Here is a 21,443-nt window from a genome sequence, read left to right as displayed (position 1 = left end):
AATCGCACAAATGTGAGTACAAGGGGTATGGCATTTTCTACTCTATGAGCTGACACCCCAAGGAGTATGGAATTTTCTACTCGAAAGCCCACCTAGTTTTGAAGCTTTTTTAGTGGTGTAATTTTTATATCTTGAACGTTCATTTATATACAAAAATGATGGATATAGAGTGTATTATTTACTTTTATGGTAACTTTTGATACAATCTCCAATGTAACACCTAAAGTGGCTAATGATTCTTTCTCCATTGATAGACAAAGTTGTATAGCTTACAAAAAGCATTAGACATTTAAATCTAAAGCTTAAAGGTTTATAATCTAGATATAGTAATCATATATTAGTTTTCTTTCTTTTGGAGTACTTCTCTGCATTGACTCATTTGTTGTGGTGGATGAAAACTTTACATGTGTGTGCTTATGTACATGTGCCATGCAAACTTGCATGTGTGTGTTTATGTGCATGTGCCATGCAAACTTACATGTGTGTGTGCTTATGTGCATGTGCCACACAAGTTACAAAAGCGACTGTAACAAGAATGGTGCAATTCAACTCATATGAAATTTGCATCCATTATGACGGTGCTAGTTTGGAATAACATGAGCTTCATGGAACATTGATCAAGAAACTAGGAATATATTACAACAATCAATTTGGATTATGAATGCTCATGGATTGAAAGGTGCAAAGGCCACCACAGAATTATGACCTCCAAATCCAAAGGAATTGGAAATTGCTGCCATAACAAATCAATTAGCAAATACTAAATAAGTACTTTTACATGTACTTTTAATATTGCAAACTTAAAAATTCAATCATGTAGATAAAATAATTAGAGATGATTGGTGAATGTACACACCAACATGAACCTCGTGTTGTTGCTTCTTATTAGCAACCGTATCGAACTCTACACAAGGTTCTATCATCTGCAACATTGACATCATCATTTTTCAAATTATGAGTTAGGAGTTTTGATGAATTTCTATAAATTAGATTGAAGTCATGCCATGAAATTACAATAATGCAATACTGTATCATTTCTATAAATTATACTGAAGCCATGTCGTGAAATTACAGTACAATACTATATCATTTCTATAAATTATACTGAAGCCATGTCGTGAAAGTACAGTACAATACTATATCATTTCTATAAATTATACTGAAGGATGTCTAATAATATTCTATAAATAAGATTGAAGTCATGAAATTACATTGCACTGCATCATTTTTCAATTAATGAGTTAAAGAATTTTGACAATATTATATAAATAGACTAGATTCGTGCCTTGAAATTTGTATAAAATAGATTAAAATCATGCTATAAAATCACTCACATGTTGATTGATAGTTGGATGAACCCAACCAACATTAATAGATTTTATAATTGCAATGGCTTCAAGGGCTCCAGAAGAGCCTAGACAATGTCCAATCATTGACTACATGAAAAATCACCATAATAAGAACAAATTTGTGAATATGTCATAAGTTTCTTATTTAGGTAATGTTTACAAGGTTTAAAAAAGGATGAAGGCAATTATATCAATTTTAACATATCCAAAAAGCAAAGATTTCTCAAGGACTATATTGTTTTTGAAAGTAGAGGCCATCCACAAAACAAGAAATAGATAGTAAGCACTATGTGTGACGATACAAAATCAAAGGAAACTTACCTTGGTAGAGTTTATTTTGATCTCTTTATTATTTTTGAAAACCTTCTTAATAGCATGAATTTCAACCAAATCACCAACACGTGTGGATGCAGCATGTGCATTTATGTAGTTCACCTATAAAATAAAGATGTAGAATTTATCAACCCAAGAGTAGTTTTTATTTGAAAGATTTCTTACATCGTTTAATATTAAATAAAGCTAGAATACCTCTTCAATCGAGACTCTTGCATTCTCAAGAGCTTTCTCTATACAAGAGCACACACCTAATCCATCATCTCTCGGATTCATTATGTGATGAGCATCAGAAGTGATAGATCCACCCAAGTATTCTGCCAAAATTGGGGCTCCTCGTTTCATGGCATGTTCTAAACTCTCCATCACCTTGCAAAACAAGAATATACAAGATGAAATATTTATATGTTGGAATATGAATGATAATAATAAATACTTTTGTTAAAGATATCCTTAAAAAAACTAGGATTAAGATATGGAAGAGATGATCCATAGGCAAGAATTGATTTCTACTACTAGTTGAAGTATATATATATATATATATATATATATATAACAAAAAATCTATATATATATATATATATATATATATATATGAGAGAGATTTTTTGTTATATATATATATATATATATATATATATATATATATATGTATGTATGTATGTATGTATGTATGTATATGTATATAGAAAATACCTTCTGAAATATAATATACGAAGGATTTAGGGGGGAAGAGAGAGAGAGAGAGAGAGAGAGAGAGAGAGTACCAAGGCGCCGGCACCTTCACCCATGACGAAGCCATCACGGTGGATGTCCCAAGGACGAGAGGCGGCGACGGGGTCGTGGTTCCGTTGGGAGAGGGCCTTGCAGGCCGCAAAGCCGGCGAGGCCGACAAGAGAGACGCTGGCCTCGGTTCCTCCGGCGACCATAACGTCTGCCTCCCCCGCGCGAATGTGGTTTGCAGCCGCACATATGCACGCAGTCGACGTGGCACACGATGCTGATATGGAGTAGCTGGGCCCCATCATCCCCACATCCATGGCTAGAAATGCTGCCCCCGCATTCGTGACCGTAAATGGAACACAGAAGGGACTCACCTTCTTCAGCCCCTTCGTCAGCAACACCTTCATTGACTTTAAGAACATATCACTCCCCCCCACGCTCGACCCCATTGTCACCCCTATTCTCTGCCTATCATACTTTCATCAACAACAACAACAACAACAACCACCACACAAAAAACAAAACAATAAAAACTTTATTTATTGCATATTATCAAATATCCCCCCCAAAAATAAAAAAATCCCTCTCCTTATTAGATGTTGTTAAATATTCTAGTTAGTTATTAGATATTATTACTTTTTCTCACCAAAAAAAAAAATCCAAGCAAATAAAATAATAATGATGAGATAAAGCCAAGAAACATGCATGCTTATTAATGCCTACTAGGATTCACATCATTAGAAAAATGTAAGAATATCTTTGAAAGTCTGAACACAAACTTTAGTTGATGAATATACTACTAAATCGAAAAAAAAAACTTTCAATAAAGATGGTGACAAACCTTTAATCATCAAGGTAGAAGGTAATATTTGAAAATTTTGGGATTTTTGTTTTTATAGCTAGAACCTAGCTAATTTTCAAAATATCAAAACCTTTAACCTTAAATTCTTTTAGTACTTGGAAATACACTAAACTTGGGTTTTTTTGCTCATAGAAGATACCTTATTTATCTCTTTCAAGCCAAGATTTGCACTTTCCAAAGCTTTTTTTCCACTCACTAAGCAATACCGAATGCAATCATCAAAACGATGATCACTTCTCCCATCTATGTAACCCTTTGATGAAAACGTCTTGATCTCCCCTGCAATTTTGGTAGGTAAGTTTGAAGTATCAAACTTCTCAATATGTTTAACTCCACTTTGTCCCTCCAATAGCTTATCATAGAATGTATCCACGTCATTGCCAAATACCGACACAATCCCCATTCCTGTTATCACTACTCTTTTTTTGGGATCTTTTTCTCTTTTGGGTGCAATAGCTAGTCTTGCACTAGTCGTTGGCTTTTCACCTATACTGACAAAAAAAGAAATAATGCATATTACAATTTCATATTTATACATGTAAATGCAAATGATTCATGAAGAAAGCACTTACGCTTTCTTTATTTTTTGAGAGAAAATATATATAAACATTGATTGACAAAATGGATTTTTAGATGTAAATGCATATCCTATATTTAAAAAAAATTAAGAGACAAATCAAACTCTTATTATGCCAAAACTCTAGAATATTGTGTAAAGTTTTTTTGTTAGGGCATAATCAAGTCTGTATGCATGCATGCATGCATGCGTAATCAAGCATGAGTACTATGGATAAATCTATGGAGGTGAGATTAGGATCACATTCAAAGAGTGCATATAAAAATGTGCTATAGAATATAGGATAGTCTGTTTCCTCTCTTCATTTTTTTATGACTTGAAAACTCAAGTCCAAGCACCGTAAAGGCATATGCATGGGTAACGCTAGGCATTAGAGGTGGATAATAAAGAAGAAAAGCTACAAGGTGGTGGAAGAAATGGGAAGTGAGGGTGTTACTCTCGGGAAGGAGGGAAGAGGAGGTGAAGGCGAAGAAGAGCCGAGAAGAGTGGTAGTAGCGCGGATGGGAGGCTCGAAGGCCTTGGAAGTCCACGAGCGTCGGGGCAGAGGAGGCCGCCGCCATAAACCCCCCCCCCAACCACCAAACAAAACCCTCCTCCCCGCCCCCCACAAATTTTTTTTTTTAAAAAAAAACAAACAAACAATGTTTCTTTGTGTTTGCATGGTTGTTCATCGTGCAAGGGATCCTTATATATCCCACACACCCTCACTTGGCCCCCCACACACACACACACACCCCTTTCACTTTGGTACGCTCATAATGTCAAACTTTGGTTCTTCTTATGGTGACTTTTCCTCCCTTTTGTTTCCCTCTGCACTAATTATTACCATCATTGGGTGTTGAAGATATGAAATCCCCTATCATTTCATCAAATTGTTGGGTGCTTGGTTTGGTTTGAGTTGGTATATCTCTTTTTTTCTCCAAAAACTGTGCCTACTTCCAAACCCTGAACTCAGTTAAAGGGCTATCTAAATTCAACACCCATCTCCCACTTGAAACAACTAACTATCACCGGATCTAACCCAAAATGTGCACAAAGAATAAGATGCTCTTATACTCTAGAAAATGAAATAAAAAAGAATAAGATGCTCTTATACCCTAGAAAATAAATTTAAAAATGTGCACATCTCTATCATATTATAAATGAAGGCAAATGACTTTGTCAACAAAGTTCTCAAAGAGAGAAGAGGAGTTTCAATAGCCAGCTAACTATTGTAGATGAACCTCATTGAATAATCATTCACATATATGTAACTATTGTAGATGAAACCTCATGCACCTATAAGTGACTATTGTAGATGAAATTTCATTAAACAATCATGCAATTATAAGTAAATGATTTATGTTTCCCATCTCACATATATGTAACTATTGTAGATGAAACCTCATGCACCTATAAGTGACTATTGTAGATGAAATTTCATTAAACAATCATGCAACTATAAGTAAATGATTTATGTTTCCCATCTCAAACTATTGATGTATTCATCATAAATCTTCATAAAAACAAAATGAAAATTTTATAAGTTACTAAACTTGGCATATGTTTTTATTTATCGCATTTGTAAAAGATAGAAAAAATAACTAGAAGATGAAGACTAATATGCCAAGTCTTGTGCCATCTATGTTGTGAAGTTTATTAGGGTATGTATAGGTTGAAGTAACACACTTTTAATTGCCAATGGGTCTATAACTACTTCTAGGGTTACCAAAAGTTCCATCTATGTTGTGAAGTTTATTAGGGTATGGATAGGTTAAAGTAACACACTTTTAATTGCCAATGGGTCTATAGCTACTCTTAAGGATACAAAAATAAGGTTTGAAGATTTGAGTTCATTTTGCAAAAAACAAGTTATAAACCTAGGTCATAGGAAAAAGGTAAATCTTCACATACTTATAGAGGCATAATTAAGTACGTGTTTCTACTTTGTGGTGATCATAAGGGACTCAACCCAACTTGCAAAAACATATCATCAAAAACATAAACCAATGCCTCCTCTCTTCGAGTGGATCTAATTCCTCTTGGGCATCTTCTATTGGGTCTAAAAGGAGTGCAGAGCCCAAATCTTGAAGAAAAATGATCACTAGTTGGGTTTTCTCAGTTTTTAGCATTTTATCATTAACAATCAATTAGTACTAACCAAGTGCTTTAATTTTCAACATTGAGGGTTCAATTCTAACATGAGGGAGTTAATATTGCATCATGCCATTGCACTATTTCTTAAAACTCCCTTGATTTAGTGTTTCAATTACATCCTCCAAAACCCACTAGTTTTTTAAATATCTTTCATGGGGGAGTTTTGCATTAATCGTGTTTAAATGGTGTCAGTCATCACTTAATCTTTATTTTAAAGAATTAGACACTCCCTAATCAAAAGCCAAAAAAGAGCCACATTATTATCACTATGCCCATCATGCTATGGGCCTGCTAGAGTTCTTAAGCTCTAATATACACCTCTATGGTAAAGAAATAAGTACTAAAGAGGAGTACAAGCTAATAAAAGAAGAGTTGAGTGCCATTTTGGCTTTTAGCTTTTTCAAGAGTACCCAATGCGTACACTGGCACACTTGGCCCTCTAACAATTCTTAATGAGGGCTGTTTGGAGACTTGTGAATCTTCACAGTCCTGTTTTATGGAGTTTTGTTATGTCCTTGTATAACTCAGGTTGAGCCCTTAAAGGTGCAATGCGGCTTTATCATGAGAGAAGAGCATTCCTCTAACAATTCTTAATGAGGGCTGTTTGGAGACTTGTGAATCTTCACAGTCCTGTTTTATGGAGTTTTGTTATGTCCTTGTATAACTCAGGTTGAGCCCTTAAAGGTGCAATGCGGCTTTATCATGAGAGAAGAGCATTCCTCCAAATGAGGTTTTGAGAGACTGATTTAATCTTGTAAGGGAATTATCGAATTCCTCATGTGATTTCTCAAGCGTATAGTTCTGACAATCTGTTTCAAATGACTCTTCTGTAGAGAGTATGTCTTCCTCTTGAAAGGGAAAGTGGTACTCCTTTAGGCTTTGTATCTTGGTTGCTGTTTTAGGTTTGGCATTATGAGGCTTAATCACAACCGATGACCCTGTAAGACATTCAACCACACTAAGCATGCTCTCCTGAGCTTGCTTTTTGCATTTTGCATATGTCATGTGATCATTATTATCCATTTGGGGTGGTTGGGTGGGTTCTAGTTTCTTGATTAGTCTATGTGGTGCACTGAGTGAAGAGTAAGAACTTGTTTCATCCTCACTTAGTGATGTACTAGAACTTGTTTCATTCTCTGACTTTCTTTGGTTTGTTAGTTTTTCATTATGTTTACCCATGTGATGAGATCGAATTTTCTTTTAGGTTTTTGTATCCTGTGTCGCACATATGGGTGTTGAGGTTTGTGTGGTGGTTTTTGAGGTGGATGCTTACGCATCATGTATAGCTTTTGGCTCTTTTGTGTTTATGTCCCCTTTTGGGTTTTGTCCTCTACAGGCTCCTTTTCCCTGTCTTTTAATTTGACATTGGTTTCGACAGTTTGTTGTCCTTTGTTTTTCTTGGTTTTAGAAGGTTTTGCTCCTTTTGGGTTTTGTTTTAAAGCATGTTCTTCTACCCATGTTGAGGTATTGTCTTTTACGTTCCTTTTGGCTGTTTCTCGTGCCTTGGCTTGTAAGCGTGTAAGCACATTCAAGGGCACCGTGGCCTATTGCCCATTTTGTACACTTAAGATGTTAAAAGTTGTATTTTGTGAGACAAGTTGTATTGAAGCAACTCGTCTTGGAAAATCTTGGAACATGTGATCAATGCCACATTGTTCACACATTGGTCACAAGGTGTCAGTGACTATGGGCATGGAAGTATTCCAAACTGTGCAGTCTACCACCTTGTGAGGTCCACGACAATAGAAACACTAAAGTGTCCGATTAACTACTTTCTGAGCAGTTTTTACCCTTTGGACTGTTTCTATATTTGGTGCACGAGAGATGGAGGTTTTGAGTCCATTGTGGATGAAGCGAGACACTTTTTAGTATCATGGTCAAAGGTTTTACAATATATGCAGTATAGAAGAACAAGTGCCTCGTATGCACAATGAGGATTGGGATGGTCATATGATTGCACTCAACACAAGGCATTTCGTTCCTCACTTTTAGAGGCATTAAGGATGTCTGGTTTTGAAGTAGAGATGTTGGCTGTAAGGTTTTAAGCAAGGCTGCATAAAATTCTGGGAATGTCAATTTCGAGATCAATCTTTCTTTTACCATTACTTCACTTGGTTTAGATGAGGAACACCTCATAGCATGATCATCTTCTAGCATGGTGTCATCTAAACGTATTGCTTCTTTACAACATTGATCGAATGTTTCTGGATTGGTTACAATGATCAAGTTGTGTAAGCTATTATTCTTCAAGCCCATCATGAAACATCTCTTTTATTGAACATCATTTAATTTTTTCCATGACTCACAACATGAATCCAAGAGTTTTATCTAAGGATAAAATCTCTAATGGATTCATTTGGTTGACGCTCAATTGAACAGAGTTCTGCCACTACACTCCACCGATCACCTTGTCTAGCACCTTGTCTGGAAAAGCCATGTATAAAGGTTGATTTCAAGGTTTTGAAGTTGGTCTTGATTGCCGGCATCAATGCGATGAACCATCGACTAGCTTTTCCCTCTAAGCATAAGTTCAACGCATGTACCTTAGTGGGACAGTTGGGATTCCCAAAGGCTTCACATCTATGTTCAAACATTTGAATGAATTGAACAGGGTCTATTGTTCCGTCATATTTGCCCATAATTTGGGAAATTTGTACATCCGTATTTCTGTATGAGTTACTGAGGCCGTATGTGAGTGCTCTTGTTGGAAGAGACTCGGTGAGTCCTTGGGCCACCCCCTTTCTAGACTAGTCAATATGTCCAAGGTGCGGGCATTCATCAGGAAAGGGTTGGTACTTACAGGATTTGCGGGAATGTTAGGCAAGGGGCCAACGCTCGGTGGAATCGAAGCGATAGGGGGTGTAAAACCCGATGACACGCGTTATAGGCATGGCCAATGGTATTGGGAGGTGAATTTGCACCATAGATCTCAGTGGCTCGAAGATGTCAGACATTGGATTTTAGTCCTTGTGTGATCCCTAGCACTCCCTCTATCGTGGCCATGTCTGAGTGTCTAAATGCTCCTTAATGAGCAATCACTTTTTTTTTGTATTCTCCCACAGCCTGTTTTACAACCTCAAGAGGTTTAGCGTCCCTTCATTGGGTCAAACGACTGTTCGTTCACCCTAATTAGCTTAGGCGCTATATGCACGAAAATGACCCGATATTTTTTCGAAAAAAGCGTATGCTAGGAGCTTCCCAGATGGAAGAAGAGGTCCTAAAACCTATTTTCCATCACTGTCTCAAGAAGAAGAAAAAAATTTGAAAATTTTTCCCTGTTTCGTAACATGTTTTTGAGGGTGTTCCAAAAGGAATTTTGAAAAACTCTGTATTAGGGAGTTGTATTTTTGGAGTTGTTTCCCTGAGTCGTCCGTGATTTTGTCGTTTAGACTCTCAAAAAGTAGCCCAAATATGGCTCATCATCATTTTCGTGCTAATTTTTACGATTTTTCGTGGTTTTTGGGCTATTTTTTCCCTCGATTTTTGGGTCAAATTTTGAGGTTGCTGGTCAGAGGCCAAAATGGTCGATTTTGACTTTGGACGACCAAGTCCAAAGTCAAAGAGCTTGATGTTAGCTTTTCAATGAGCCATAGAGCGCCTTATCGGATACAAAGTTTAGGTGATATGGACCTCCAAAGTTTCACGTAGTAAAACTTCAAATTCACGTAGTGAACTGGACTTCACGAAAAAATTGATTTTTTTTTAACACCTAATTTTTCACGGGCTGGAATTTTTTTTAACGCTAATTTTTTTCTCTTTTACACTAATCAAGGACTCTAATTAACCACTAATCCCTAATTAATTCACACAATTGAGCACATCATTGGATAGAGCAAGGGAATGCTAATCTTTGCTACCACATGCTCTTGAAGCGGGAACCGCCATAAATACTCCATCACACCATTACGGGCGCATGTCCAAGTTGTAGCTTTGGACACTATTGCTTCATATCTTGAATGTATGACTCTTTGGTGTATCTACCGTGACTCCTTGATCGTGACTCCTTGATGTAAGACAATGGCGGTAGCTCTTGTTAATCCTAGAATTAGATTAACAAACTCAAAGAGAGGATGAACCCCCTCAAAAACCAAACATCCTTAATGCCTCTCAAAGTGATGGGTGACATGCCTTGTGTTCATTGCCATTGCTATGTCCATCCCAATCCCCAATGTATGTACAATGCGCCTATCTTTCTATACTGCATATATTGCAAAACCTTTGGTCATGACATACTGCAATGTCCTAATGCACCTACAATTAACTCAAAACTTCCATCTCCCATGCCCCAAACAAAAACAGTCCAAAGGGTGGAAACTACTCTTAGGAAACAGTTAAGCAAACACTTCAGTGTTTCTATTGTCGTGGACCTCACAAGGTGGTAGATTGCACAGTTTGAAATACTTCCATGCCCACAGTCATCACTGACACTTTGCAACCCATATGTGAATGATGTGGCATCGATCATATATTCCAAGATTGCCCAAGGCGAGTTGCTTCACTAACAACCTATCTTAGAGAATACAACTCTTAACATCTTGAGTGTGCAAAACGGACAATTATCCACGGTACCCTTGAATGTGCTTACATGCTAAGACACAATAAATAGTCAAAAAGAATGCAAAAGAAAACACTTCGAAATGAGTAGAAGAGCATGTTTTAAAGCAGAAACCAAAAGAGAAAACAAAACCTTCTAAACCCAAGAAAAACAAGGGGCACCAAACTGTCGACACCAAAGTTGAAATAAAGGACAAGGGAGGGGAGCCTGTGGAGGACCTAACCCTAAAAGAGCCAAAAGCTACACATGATGCAGAAGCATCCACCTCAAAGACTACATCTCAAACCACAAAACCCACGGGTAAGATAGAGAACAAAAAAGCACCAAATAAAGTTTGTTCTCGTCGAATGGGCAAACATAATGAAAACCTAATGATCTAAGGAAACTTAGAAAATGATACAAGTTCTAATACGTCACTAAGTGAGGATGACACAAGTTCTGACTCCTCACTCAGTGCACCTCACAGACCAATCAAGAAACTGGAACCTGCCCGACCACCCCAAACTGAAAATCATGATCACATGACATATGTGTAATGCAAAAAGCAAGCTCAAGAGAGCATGCTTTGCATTGTTGAGTGTCATATAGGATCACCGATTGTGATTGAATCTCATAATGTCAAACCTAAAAAAGTAACCAAAATACAAAACCGGAGGAGTATCGCTTCCCCTTTCAAGAGAAAGACGTACTCTCCACAGAAGAGTCATTAGAGGCAGATTGCATGAATAATGTGGTTGAAAGGGCACGTGAGGAATTCAATGAATCCCTTACAAAATTAAAGCAGTCTCTCAATCCTCAATTGGAGGAGTGCTCTTTTCTCATGGAAGCCACCATACCGTCAGCACTTGCACCTTTAAAGGCTAAACATGAGTTATACAAACATATCATGGGCTGCATAGAACATGACTGTAAGGATTCACAAGTTTCCAAACAGACCTCGCTTAAAGTTGTCAAAGGACCAAGTGTACCATTATACACATTGGACACTCTTAAAGAAGCTGAAAGCCAAGAAGAGAATGAAAGTGAATGGAAATATGAAACCGACACGGGATCTGAATCTAAAACAAAAACAAAAACATCCATGGTTCCTCTTGAAGATTCTATCATGGTATGGTTAGATTTCCCTATGGGTAATGATGTTAAGCGCAAACGCACATTGATTAGTCCTCGAGCTAGTCATAAAATCATGACAATAGACACTTGGGTGTCATTGGGACAACCTAAAATCATCCCTAAAGATAATGTTCTTGCAAGAGGTGCCAATGGACAAAACATTGAAGTTCCATATTGCTTTAGCTATGCTACTACTCAAACAACCGAGAAAAATGTGAAACTTAGATTCCATGTTACTACGTGCGCCAGATTTCCTTAAGTATAATGCCATCCTTGGAGGAACTTGGGTACGTGACTCATCGTATTTAATTGATGAATCCATGCAAACAACCACCTTGAACACTCCTGCTGGCATTGTGAAATTGCTATTACAGGAGGAAGAGACCTTGGAGGACTTGAAACTTCCAACATATCTTACTGAGAATATCCCAAGAATTATGGTTGGATTAGAACTCTCCAATAAAATCACAACAACAATCCAAGCACAGCTTTATCCACAGCGAGAGCACAATCTCATGACCCTTGAGTTTATTAGGTCAACCAACATTCACGGGTCATCCTGATAGAATTCCATTCACACAAGACTTGAATGTGGGAGTGAATCTTAAATATGTAATGACATTGTGAGTGAATCCAATATGGGAATGATTAATGTGTTTGATCACTCATGTGTATTGATAGTTACAACCGAGGATGGGTGTCTCCTATACCGGGAGGACTGTCACGAAAGTGAGATTTTTGAAATATTTTATTATCCTTTTTTTGTGAAAAGAAAGCTTGTAGAGAAAGCTTGGGCTAAAATAGCCATTTAACCTATTTTTGATGAAATAAAACACTATAAAAATACTCAAGATGGGATGCTTTTGGCACACGCTTGGGGGGGTAGTTAGGACCCAATATGGTGTTTCTCTCACATTTGTATTTTTCTATTGGCATGCTTCCTGAGGTCTCGTGTACCTTTCCATTTCAGACACATGGTTTTATGCGTGCAAACTTATGTTTAGGCATCATGCCATGAACAACTACAGTAGTGGGGTCTTGTTCATGTGCCTATTTTTCCTTTCTATAACACCATTGTGTTGTGGAGAGGGTACCTACATGTAAACTATCTCTTCATTCCTTGCCTTCTCAAGAAACCACTGGACTCATTGGAAAAATACTTCCCCACCATATGATCTCAAGCAATTTATTTGCAAGCCTTTTTCCTTGACAAAAATTTTAAATCTTTGGAAGTGAGCAAATACCTCACTTTTATCCTTCATAAAATAAATCCACATTTTTCTAGTGTAATCATCAACAATGAATGCAACATAGTACCTGTAACCTATAATTTTGTTTCATTTTTTATTATTCCCCATGCATCCGAATATATAACATCCAATGAATGTAACATAATACTTGAAACCGACAATTAAACCTGCAATTGTTGCATTTTTGTTCAATTCCCATGCATCCAAATGTAAAACATCCGCCCGATGGCCTTGCATTGACAAACTTTTCGTGCAAAAAAGCACATTTGGCATGCTTATCAAGCTTGCATGCTTCACATACTTTATGCATACCATCAACCTTAAACTTCGACAAACCTATAACTTTTGCCCACTGTATATTCACATGATCAATGCACTTATGCTATATGTCAATATCTATAATGACAACTATCCCATGCACAAACACGACTACTTTAACCTCATGTATGTTAACATCTAAAGTAAACATCTTGCCATTTCAGCTACCTTTGCAATCAAGTGGCAATGTTTTTTGAAGTCTTCCATAAAACATCCTTGAGGATTAAATCTCACTTATAGGCCTTGTTCAATTGTGTATCCAATAGAAGCTAGGTTCTTTGTAATATTTGGAACATGAAGTATATCTACTAAGTACTTCATTTTACTACCTTACATAGACAATGATGCTTTAACAATATGTGTAATGGGGTGTATGGTACTATCACATGTTTTTTCATAACCACGTTTTTCCATTTTCTACATATCTCTGAACTACTAACCACCATGACTGGTCATGTGGTTAGAAACACGAGAATCCATTAAAACCAAATACCTCTTGATTATAACATATCTCTAGTTGTGGAAGTGAGCATATACTCTTGCTTACTTCTGTCGTGGAGAACTAAGCATATACTACTGCTCACTTTTATTATCACCATATTTCATAGTTTCCTTGCTCTACAACTTATCACTTTTGATATCATTATGCTTTATAATAGTCCATTGTAATGTGTCCTAGTTTGCCACAATAATAGCACTCTATGCTAATTTCTTTTCCAACCACCTTTGTTAACCACTCTGGGGTTAACATTACCTTTAGTGTGGCTACACTCTTTGTAATCTATCTTTTGTAACCACACAATGCGCTTATTGTATACGAGATATGGGATGACTGAGCTTATGGCTTGTGTAATGCCGATCAAGAGGAATAGTTGTACATAGAGCTAGAAAGACTAGTTTTGGGCCCCCAATTGTAAATGGGCGGCCAGCCATTGTAACTATGAGCTTTTGTATACAAGTCATTTTATTAAATACAAAAAGGGACAATCCCATTAGTCTCATTTGAGCTTGCCTCTTCTCTCTCTCTCTCTCTCTCTCTCTCTCTCTCTCTCTCTCATTTGAGCTTGTGGATGTATGTTAGCTTGTATTTTTGCTTGCTTGCATGTTTGATTGTCGGTGTGTGCATGTAGGGACAGTAATGCTCTCATATCTCTTCTTCTCTACCTCTCTTTGCTATCTACCAATTCCCTTTTGCATGCTTGTTGCATGAGGTGAAGGTTGAGCTCTCCATAGCTCCCTCCTTCTTGCTCTCTACCTAGCCATCGAACCTCTTATTGAGTGACACAAGAAGAGGTGGAGTAATCCCCTAGCAGCTTCACATCGACGAGTTAACCCTGGTAGGGCTAGCTAAGTGCAACTCTCTGGACTCGACCATTGCATGTGTTTCTCTTCTCTTCTCTTTCTTTCTTATGTGCAAGATAGCATGTTATCCTTAACATCTTTGGCATTGCTATTGGGGAATGCATTTAGCTTAGGGTCCTCCACTTTATTCATTTTCTACTGTCTTTGTTTAGCCTAGTTGGAGTGTAAATCCACCGGTTGGTTGCTTAATTTTGTGTTTGTTTTTATTTTTTATGGTGATTACATGGAGCATTGAAGGTTAATTGAGCATCGGAGCGTCGAAATCTTCAACGAGCACATGGGAGAAGCAAGTTAGTACTCTCACATGACATTTATGAAAAACTTTGATTTTTTGTTCTTTCTTCTTCAAGCTTGCATCTTAGTTTAATCCATAAATTAATCTTAATTAGTTAGTTTTCATTATGCATTGTAGGCACCAATAAATAGAAAGACTAGCTCTAGCTCTCTATTAAATAAAAAACACAAAAAATCAGTGAAAAAACACCTCAATTAGTAGGCATTTGAGAAAAAAACCAGGCGAAACTTGCATTCTATTAGCTTAGGGTCTTCTACTTTATTCATTTGCTAGTGTCTTTGTTTATCCTGGTGGTTGGAGTGCAAATCCACCGGTTGGTTGCTTGATTTTGTGTTTGTTTTTGTTTTTTATCGTGATTTCATGGAGCATTGAAGGTTAATCAAGTATCAGAGCATTGAAATCTTCACCGAGCATGGGAGAAGCAAGTAAGTGCTCTCACATTGCCCTTGACATATCTTTGAGTTTCTGTTCTTTCTTCTTCAAGCTTGCAGCTTAGTTTAATCCACAAATTAATCTTAATTAGTTAGTTTTCATTATGCATTATAGGCACCAATAGATAGCTAGAGACTAGCTCTAGCTCTCTATTGAATCAAAAACACAAAAAATCAGTGGAAAAACACATGAATTAGTAGGAATTTGAGGAAAAAAACAGGTGAAACTTGCATTATGTTGGCTGCTCTGAGAAGCGAATGACCGTTCGCTTTACATGCCACCGTGGCACATCTACCACGCCCGTTCCCTTCTCAATTGACCAATCTGGTAAGATCTTTAGCCTGAATGTGGTAGTTGCATTAAAATTGGAATATTTGCATTAAATTAAGCATAAACTGAATTCAATCAAGTGGATGATGTAACTGAATTGTCAGAGAATATACTGGGTGGTTGTCAGACCTGCAGCCTTAAACTCCTTGAAATCCCCAAACAAATCTTAAAAATATTTGAATTTGACAGTGCCACGCCGTTCCAATCTTGCCACAGTCGTTCCTTCCTGGAAGGGTGTATGCCCGTTCTCCAGAGCCTCATTGCATTTGCCCACAACCATGTCAATTTTGCCACACCCATGCCATTCCCTCTTGCACTTGATTTGAGAAAGCGAACGCCCGTTCCTTCTCCATTCGAGAGCGAAGGCCTGTACCTTCCCCATTTCAAAAGTGCACGCCCGTTCCTTTATGAAGCTCCACTCATGTCCTTAAGAAAGCGAACGTCCGTGCCATCTGCCCCTGAGAAGCATACGCCTATTCCCCTCTCCTTTTGAAAGCGTACGCCCGTACCACTTCAAAGCGTATGATTGTACCATTTTTTTAAAAACAATCTTTTCATAGGGGGTTTTGCATAGTAGTTCCACAGTTCCATGCACCTACGATTGGGTAGATTAGTGCGAAATAACCCTCTTTTTTATGAAGTGGACTCTCATGAAGCTCCTTCGCTTTTATGAAGTGGACTCTTTTTTATGAAGTGGACTCTCATGAAGCTCCTCGCTTATAAGATCAGACCCATCGGTCAATACCACCGTGCGTGTAGTCAAACGGTGCTTGTCTTTGATAGCACCGTCAAAAGCGAAGACCACCCCAGCACGGGACGAGGAACTCCTGGCCTCAAGACAGGAGAGCTTGAACTTTAGTGCATGGACAGACCATCTGTCCAAGAGCAAGCTCCTACCTCTCCCACACATTCACAGAGAAGCCTTGCTTTGAGGCTTCGCAATTTTATCCTCGAAAATACATAGTCAAAAGAACCGCAACCCAGGGTGAGAGGTATGGACCAACCATAAGAAAGCGAGCCCATGTCGTCTTTAGATCCTAGAGAGGAAGTAGGGCAGAGTGAAAGCCAACAGACCTAGACTGAAGCACCAGTCTAGAGAGTTGTGCCTGTCTCAGGTGTGGTTGATTCTTACAGGGCCCAAAGACTTGTACAAAACCTAGGGCCAGGTCCTATTAGAATTGTGCATCTCAGTGTTCTGGGGCTTTACCATTTATCTGGCATTTTATTGTATTTCTCCTATTTATTTATCTTGTGAGAGGTTGGTTAGCCCTAGAGGCAGTTAGCCAGCTCACTCATGCACTATATAAGGAGTTCCCCATTATTCACTCCTTCAACCATTTCCGTTGCATATAGTTCAACATCCAGTTGTTGCTGGCCATTGCCACTGTAAAGGGTAAGCAGGCAGGAAGTAGTGAAAATTGGAGGGAATAATTGGGAATATTTCAGCTAGGAGGCAAGAAGAAAAATGAGGAATGGGGGTGGGCCCTTATATAGATTTTCAAGGAAGGTACGTCCGTGGCTTCACAGAGGAACATGTGTTCCTTTTGTTGTTGGAGGAACAGCCATGGCTTCACTGGTGGGGACAATGGGAGGGGAGTGCATGGCCTTGGATTCTTCTTGGATCTTTGTTTTCCCCTTATCCTATAGAGTGCTATTATAGTGGGCAACATCTAGGGCTAGCTTTGGCCTCCATTGGAAATGTTGCAGTGTTGGGAGCTTGGGAGTAGGGAGGGTGTACATTGGCAGTCATGGTAACCAGATTTGTCGATTGCCTTCATAGAGCTTTTAGGCCATGAGGATAGGTTCAGATACCCACCTGTAAGTAGCTGGTACTGGTTGGCAGTTAGTGGTGTTAGTAGTGTTAACAATGTTAGTGGGCTTTGTTTGCAAGGCTTGACTTGCTGCTGTGGAACTTTGTGTAGATGAGGCTCTTGGAGTGGATGGGGTATCTTGGTAAAGGAGGGGCCTCTTTTTGGGTGGCACGATTATATGGTTGTCGCTAGGAAAGGTGAAGAGGATTGGTCACCTTGTGGAGATGAGATTGGTGACTTTGGCTCTTTGTCTATCATACGGACAGTAAATTGCCTTGAGGCCAGTTGTAGTGTTGTCGTCCTTGCGTCCCAACCAATGTGACACTGGTCGTGTCCCATTCATCCTCATCCCAGAAGGATCTCTTCTTGCATTGTTCCTACTGTCATAACATAGAACTTGCCTTCCAAGGGGTCATTTACCTAAGCACTTAACAGAATGCAAAGCAACGATATTGATAATGGTTGGGGTTGAGAGTAAGGTTGGCCTCCTGAGAGAATGCCATGTGTCATAGGACATTAGGTTGTGCTTAGCACCTATATCAATAAGTTTTAGCTTTTGTGTGAAACTTGTCGGAGTGATCATTCCTAACCACAGGCTAGCAAGTTTCACTTCCCAGTCCTCTTCCTCAAGATCGACTACCTGGGCCATGTTTATAAACGGTTTGTTGGCCCTCTAAGTTTCACTTATCGTTCCTTGGCTTCTTGCTGTGCTATTTTTTTCATCTCATTGTGTTTATTCTTCTCCTCTTTTTTGAGGTGTATTGCCCTTAAGGCGTTCTGTGTGAGTGGTCCATAATAGCATCATAGTTTGCTACCATTGAAATAACCGATCATTTCAACACCGTCGAGAGTTTCAATGTGCACTGCACCTTGTGGGATTGTTTTGGTCACTAGGAAAGGCCCTAGTCCTCTGTATTTAAGTTTCTTCTTGTAATTTTTAGTGTTGTAGAGGAGGACCATATCCTCCTCATTCATCTCCTTATCCTTGAGCTGGTCATCAAACCATTGCTTGCACCTTAGTTTTTTGACAATCGTTCCATACATGGGCATAACCACTTTAGTTTCGTATGTTAAACTAAAGGGTGGCATGTTAATGACCACTTTATATGCGGTGTGATAAGCCCAAAGTGTAGCCGATAACTTTTGTTCCTAGTCTTGCGACTCATCTCTTCAGTCTTGGTTAAGATAGTGCATAGGGTCTTGCTCGTGCTTTTTGCCTAGCCATTAGCTTGGGGTTAATAGGGTGAAGATTTTTGGTGCATGAACATGAATTCTTGTAGCAAGAAATGTATTACTTCATTAATGAAGTGGGTGCCATTGTCACTAACAAGCTTGAGGGCACCCAAATCGAGTGATCATGCACTCGTAAAGGAATTTAATCGTGAACCTTGCTTCGGCTTTTCTTGTGGCTCTAGATTCAACCCATTTTGTGTAGTAATCCGCGGCCACTATGATGTACCAAGCTTGGTATGTCAGGTAGTCGGACTAATGGGACCCACAAAATTGATGCCCCGTTTCTCAAATGGTTGTAAGGACAGACAGGGTACAGGGACATTATGTCCTTATTGTGTGGAATCATTGTTCGTTGGCACACTCATCGCATCGTTTGATGTATTCAACGGCATCTCCAAACAAGGTTGGCCACCTTAGGCCTGTTACAACAAAGATCTTTCGAGTAGTGGTATCTGATGTGAAGTGTCTGCTTTTGCGACTCTAGAGTGGGCTTGCTCTAAAATAGAGATGTATTCGACTTCATGTGGACACAATGTCTCATGATTCCATCTTTTCCTTATTTGTAGAGTTGCCTTGCAAACCGATAGGGGACAGCTTTTTTGATGAGGTGTCTTGCCTGATCCTTGTTGATTGGTGCTTCGATGGATAGTCCATAGGAAGTGTGCAACTTCCTCTCCCCATTCAAGAATTAAACATAATTGGAATAGGGGGCATCTGGCAAGTCATCATCAACACCCACTAGTGGCTCTTTGTTATGGATGCGCAACTTATGGCTTGCTGGGAGCCTTTACGTACCGTGATGGTGGTATAGTCAAATTCTAGCAGACTTAGGAGCCATATGGTGATTTTGCCACTGGTACAAGTATTATTCGCAAGATAAACAAGATCTTGATGGTCTACAAAAACAAATTTGGTCGCCAAAAGGTAATAACGAAACTTTTTAACAGTATAGACCATGGCTAAATCTTCTCTTTTTGTGATGGTATAGTTATTTTGCTTTACACAACCAATTGCGAAGGCAGAGACATCTATGTGAACATGGAATATGATTTCCCAATTAAGGGATCTCAAAATGGGAGTGCTTTGCCAATGTCTTTTTCAGGGTGTTATATGCTTGTTGGCACTTCTCTATCCATTCAAAAAATCAGTATGAGTCTATAAAGGGGACAAGCTATGCCGGCATACATAAAGATGAAGTGCCAGTAATAACCGACATGCCCATGAATCATTGGACTCCCTTGAAGTTGGTAGGGGGTGGTCGCGAAAGAATGAGTCGCAACTTGCAGTCATCTACAGAGATACCATGTTCTGAGACAATGTGTCCTAGGATTGCTCCATGTCGAACCTAGAATTAACATTTTAGAGGGTTAAAAGAGATCATAGATTGACACAAAGGTCATCAAAGAAGACTTCGCAGAATTTCTGTAGATACTCCTTGTAAGCTATACACATTAGGCATTGGAAGGTGCCTGGAGCATTGGTCAACCCAAATGGCAGGACTTGGTATATGTGTTATATGCACATTATGTGTGCATATACTCCTAGGAGGCTGACCCACATTAGGCTTGTGAGCATGGGAGCATGGGGACAAGCTCTAGTGGAGCATGGGTTAGGACTAACCTTAAGGGTTAAGGTTAGGGTCAGGCATCCAAGGGTCACACATGGGAAATGGAGAGTCATGAGTCACTTGAGGGCCCTCCTATATAATAGGGGCATCTGGCACACTCAAGGGTGGCTTGGGAGGCTTAGGCTATGGTCTCTTGATATTATCTTAAGGCTAGGTTATGTTATGTTCTCTTGTGTAAAGGATCATAACTACTCACCTACCATTTCACACTATAGCTACATGTTGCTAGATTGGAGTTATACCTCTTGATGGTATGGGACATCAAGGTAAAGGTATGATGTACATTATAATTCATGTGTGCATCCCTTGGACTCGAGGGTGGTTGGGTGGATGAGTTTATGCCTGATTTATGCATGTTGTTGATTTTTCTTTTTTATTATAATTTTTGGCATTTTTTAAGTAAATTTTAATATTTACTATTTTAATAAAAATATTATTTTATTGATGAGTTTCACGTGGATCGTCGATATGATGATTAGAACGCGTTTTACTACTATTTAATGGACAAATCGATGTTGCGGGGGAATTTTGTGAGTTTAATGCTATTTTTTTCTATTTTTTATGGTTTAAAATAAGCATTAAGGGAAATTTTTACAAAAATACCACATATTTTATTGTGGATATTTTTGGTAGAATAGATTCCCTGAATTTTTACAATTTTTAGAAATTTTTTTCTAATTTTTTAGAAATTTTTGAGTATTTTTATGGTTAAAAATGTAATTTTTATGGTTTAAATGTAATTTTTATGGTTAAAAATGTAATTTTTATGCATTTTTATGGATTTTTCGCGGATATTCTATCCATTTTTTGTCGATTTTTTGCTGAAATGCAGTAGGAGTAGCATGTTGATGCATGAAATGCTCTCCCGTGTGCGTGGGACCCTCTTTGTCTCTCAATTCTGAATTTTTCTCTATTTTTCCTCTCGCGTGTATAAACACCTCTTAAAAAAGCACATTTTTAATTAATGTTAATCATAATTAAGATTTAATTATGATTAAAAAGATTAATTAAATGTTGATTATGATTAAGGTATTTTAATCAAAGCTTAATCCTCTCTGTGATACAACAGAGGAGGGGTGGTGAGAGAGATGAGAATAGAATGGAGAAAAAGGAGAGCAGAGAGGGGAGAGGGGAGAG

The 21,443-nt window shown here is 38.4% G+C and overlaps 1 protein-coding gene across 2 annotated transcripts; it reads right to left on the bottom strand.

Moving 5' to 3' along the window:
- Positions 1-265: 265 nt before the first annotated feature.
- On the bottom strand, positions 266-4,486 carry LOC147604705 (3-oxoacyl-[acyl-carrier-protein] synthase I, chloroplastic-like). 2 transcript variants are annotated; one of them, XM_086794559.1, is made up of 8 exons: positions 4,281-4,486; positions 3,407-3,753; positions 2,450-2,881; positions 1,878-2,051; positions 1,671-1,784; positions 1,335-1,436; positions 857-923; positions 267-733 (listed from the first exon to the last, which is right to left on the bottom strand). In XM_086794559.1, exons 1-8 carry the CDS (start codon positions 4,402-4,404, stop codon positions 666-668), a joined length of 1,428 nt encoding a protein of 475 aa, XP_086650685.1. In that variant the 5' UTR covers positions 4,405-4,486; the 3' UTR covers positions 267-665. The 2 variants fall into 2 exon arrangements, with proteins under 2 accessions (XP_086650686.1, XP_086650685.1); XM_086794560.1 differs by lacking the exon at positions 1,335-1,436 and having other exon boundaries at positions 266-733.
- Positions 4,487-21,443: the final 16,957 nt, after the last annotated feature.

The sequence above is a fragment of the Cibotium barometz genome, chromosome 61, assembly GCF_041138505.1.
Source record: "Cibotium barometz isolate CiBa-2024 chromosome 61, ASM4113850v1, whole genome shotgun sequence".
In the NCBI taxonomy this organism is placed as follows: Eukaryota; Viridiplantae; Streptophyta; class Polypodiopsida; order Cyatheales; family Cibotiaceae; genus Cibotium; species Cibotium barometz.
This window is presented reverse-complemented; position numbering and strand designations above follow the sequence as displayed.

Excerpts from the sequence above, each read along its gene's own strand:
- LOC147604705 (XM_086794559.1), bottom strand. The coding sequence starts at position 4,404 with ATGGCGGCGGCCTCCTCTGCCCCGACGCTCGTGGACTTCCAAGGCCTT. Across the intron at positions 1,437-1,670 it reads TCAAAATAAACTCTACCAAG|TCAATGATTGGACATTGTCT; the intron begins GTAAGTTTCCTT and ends TTTTTCATGTAG. Across the intron at positions 734-856 it reads ACAACACGAGGTTCATGTTG|CAATTTCCAATTCCTTTGGA; the intron begins GTGTGTACATTC and ends TTGTTATGGCAG.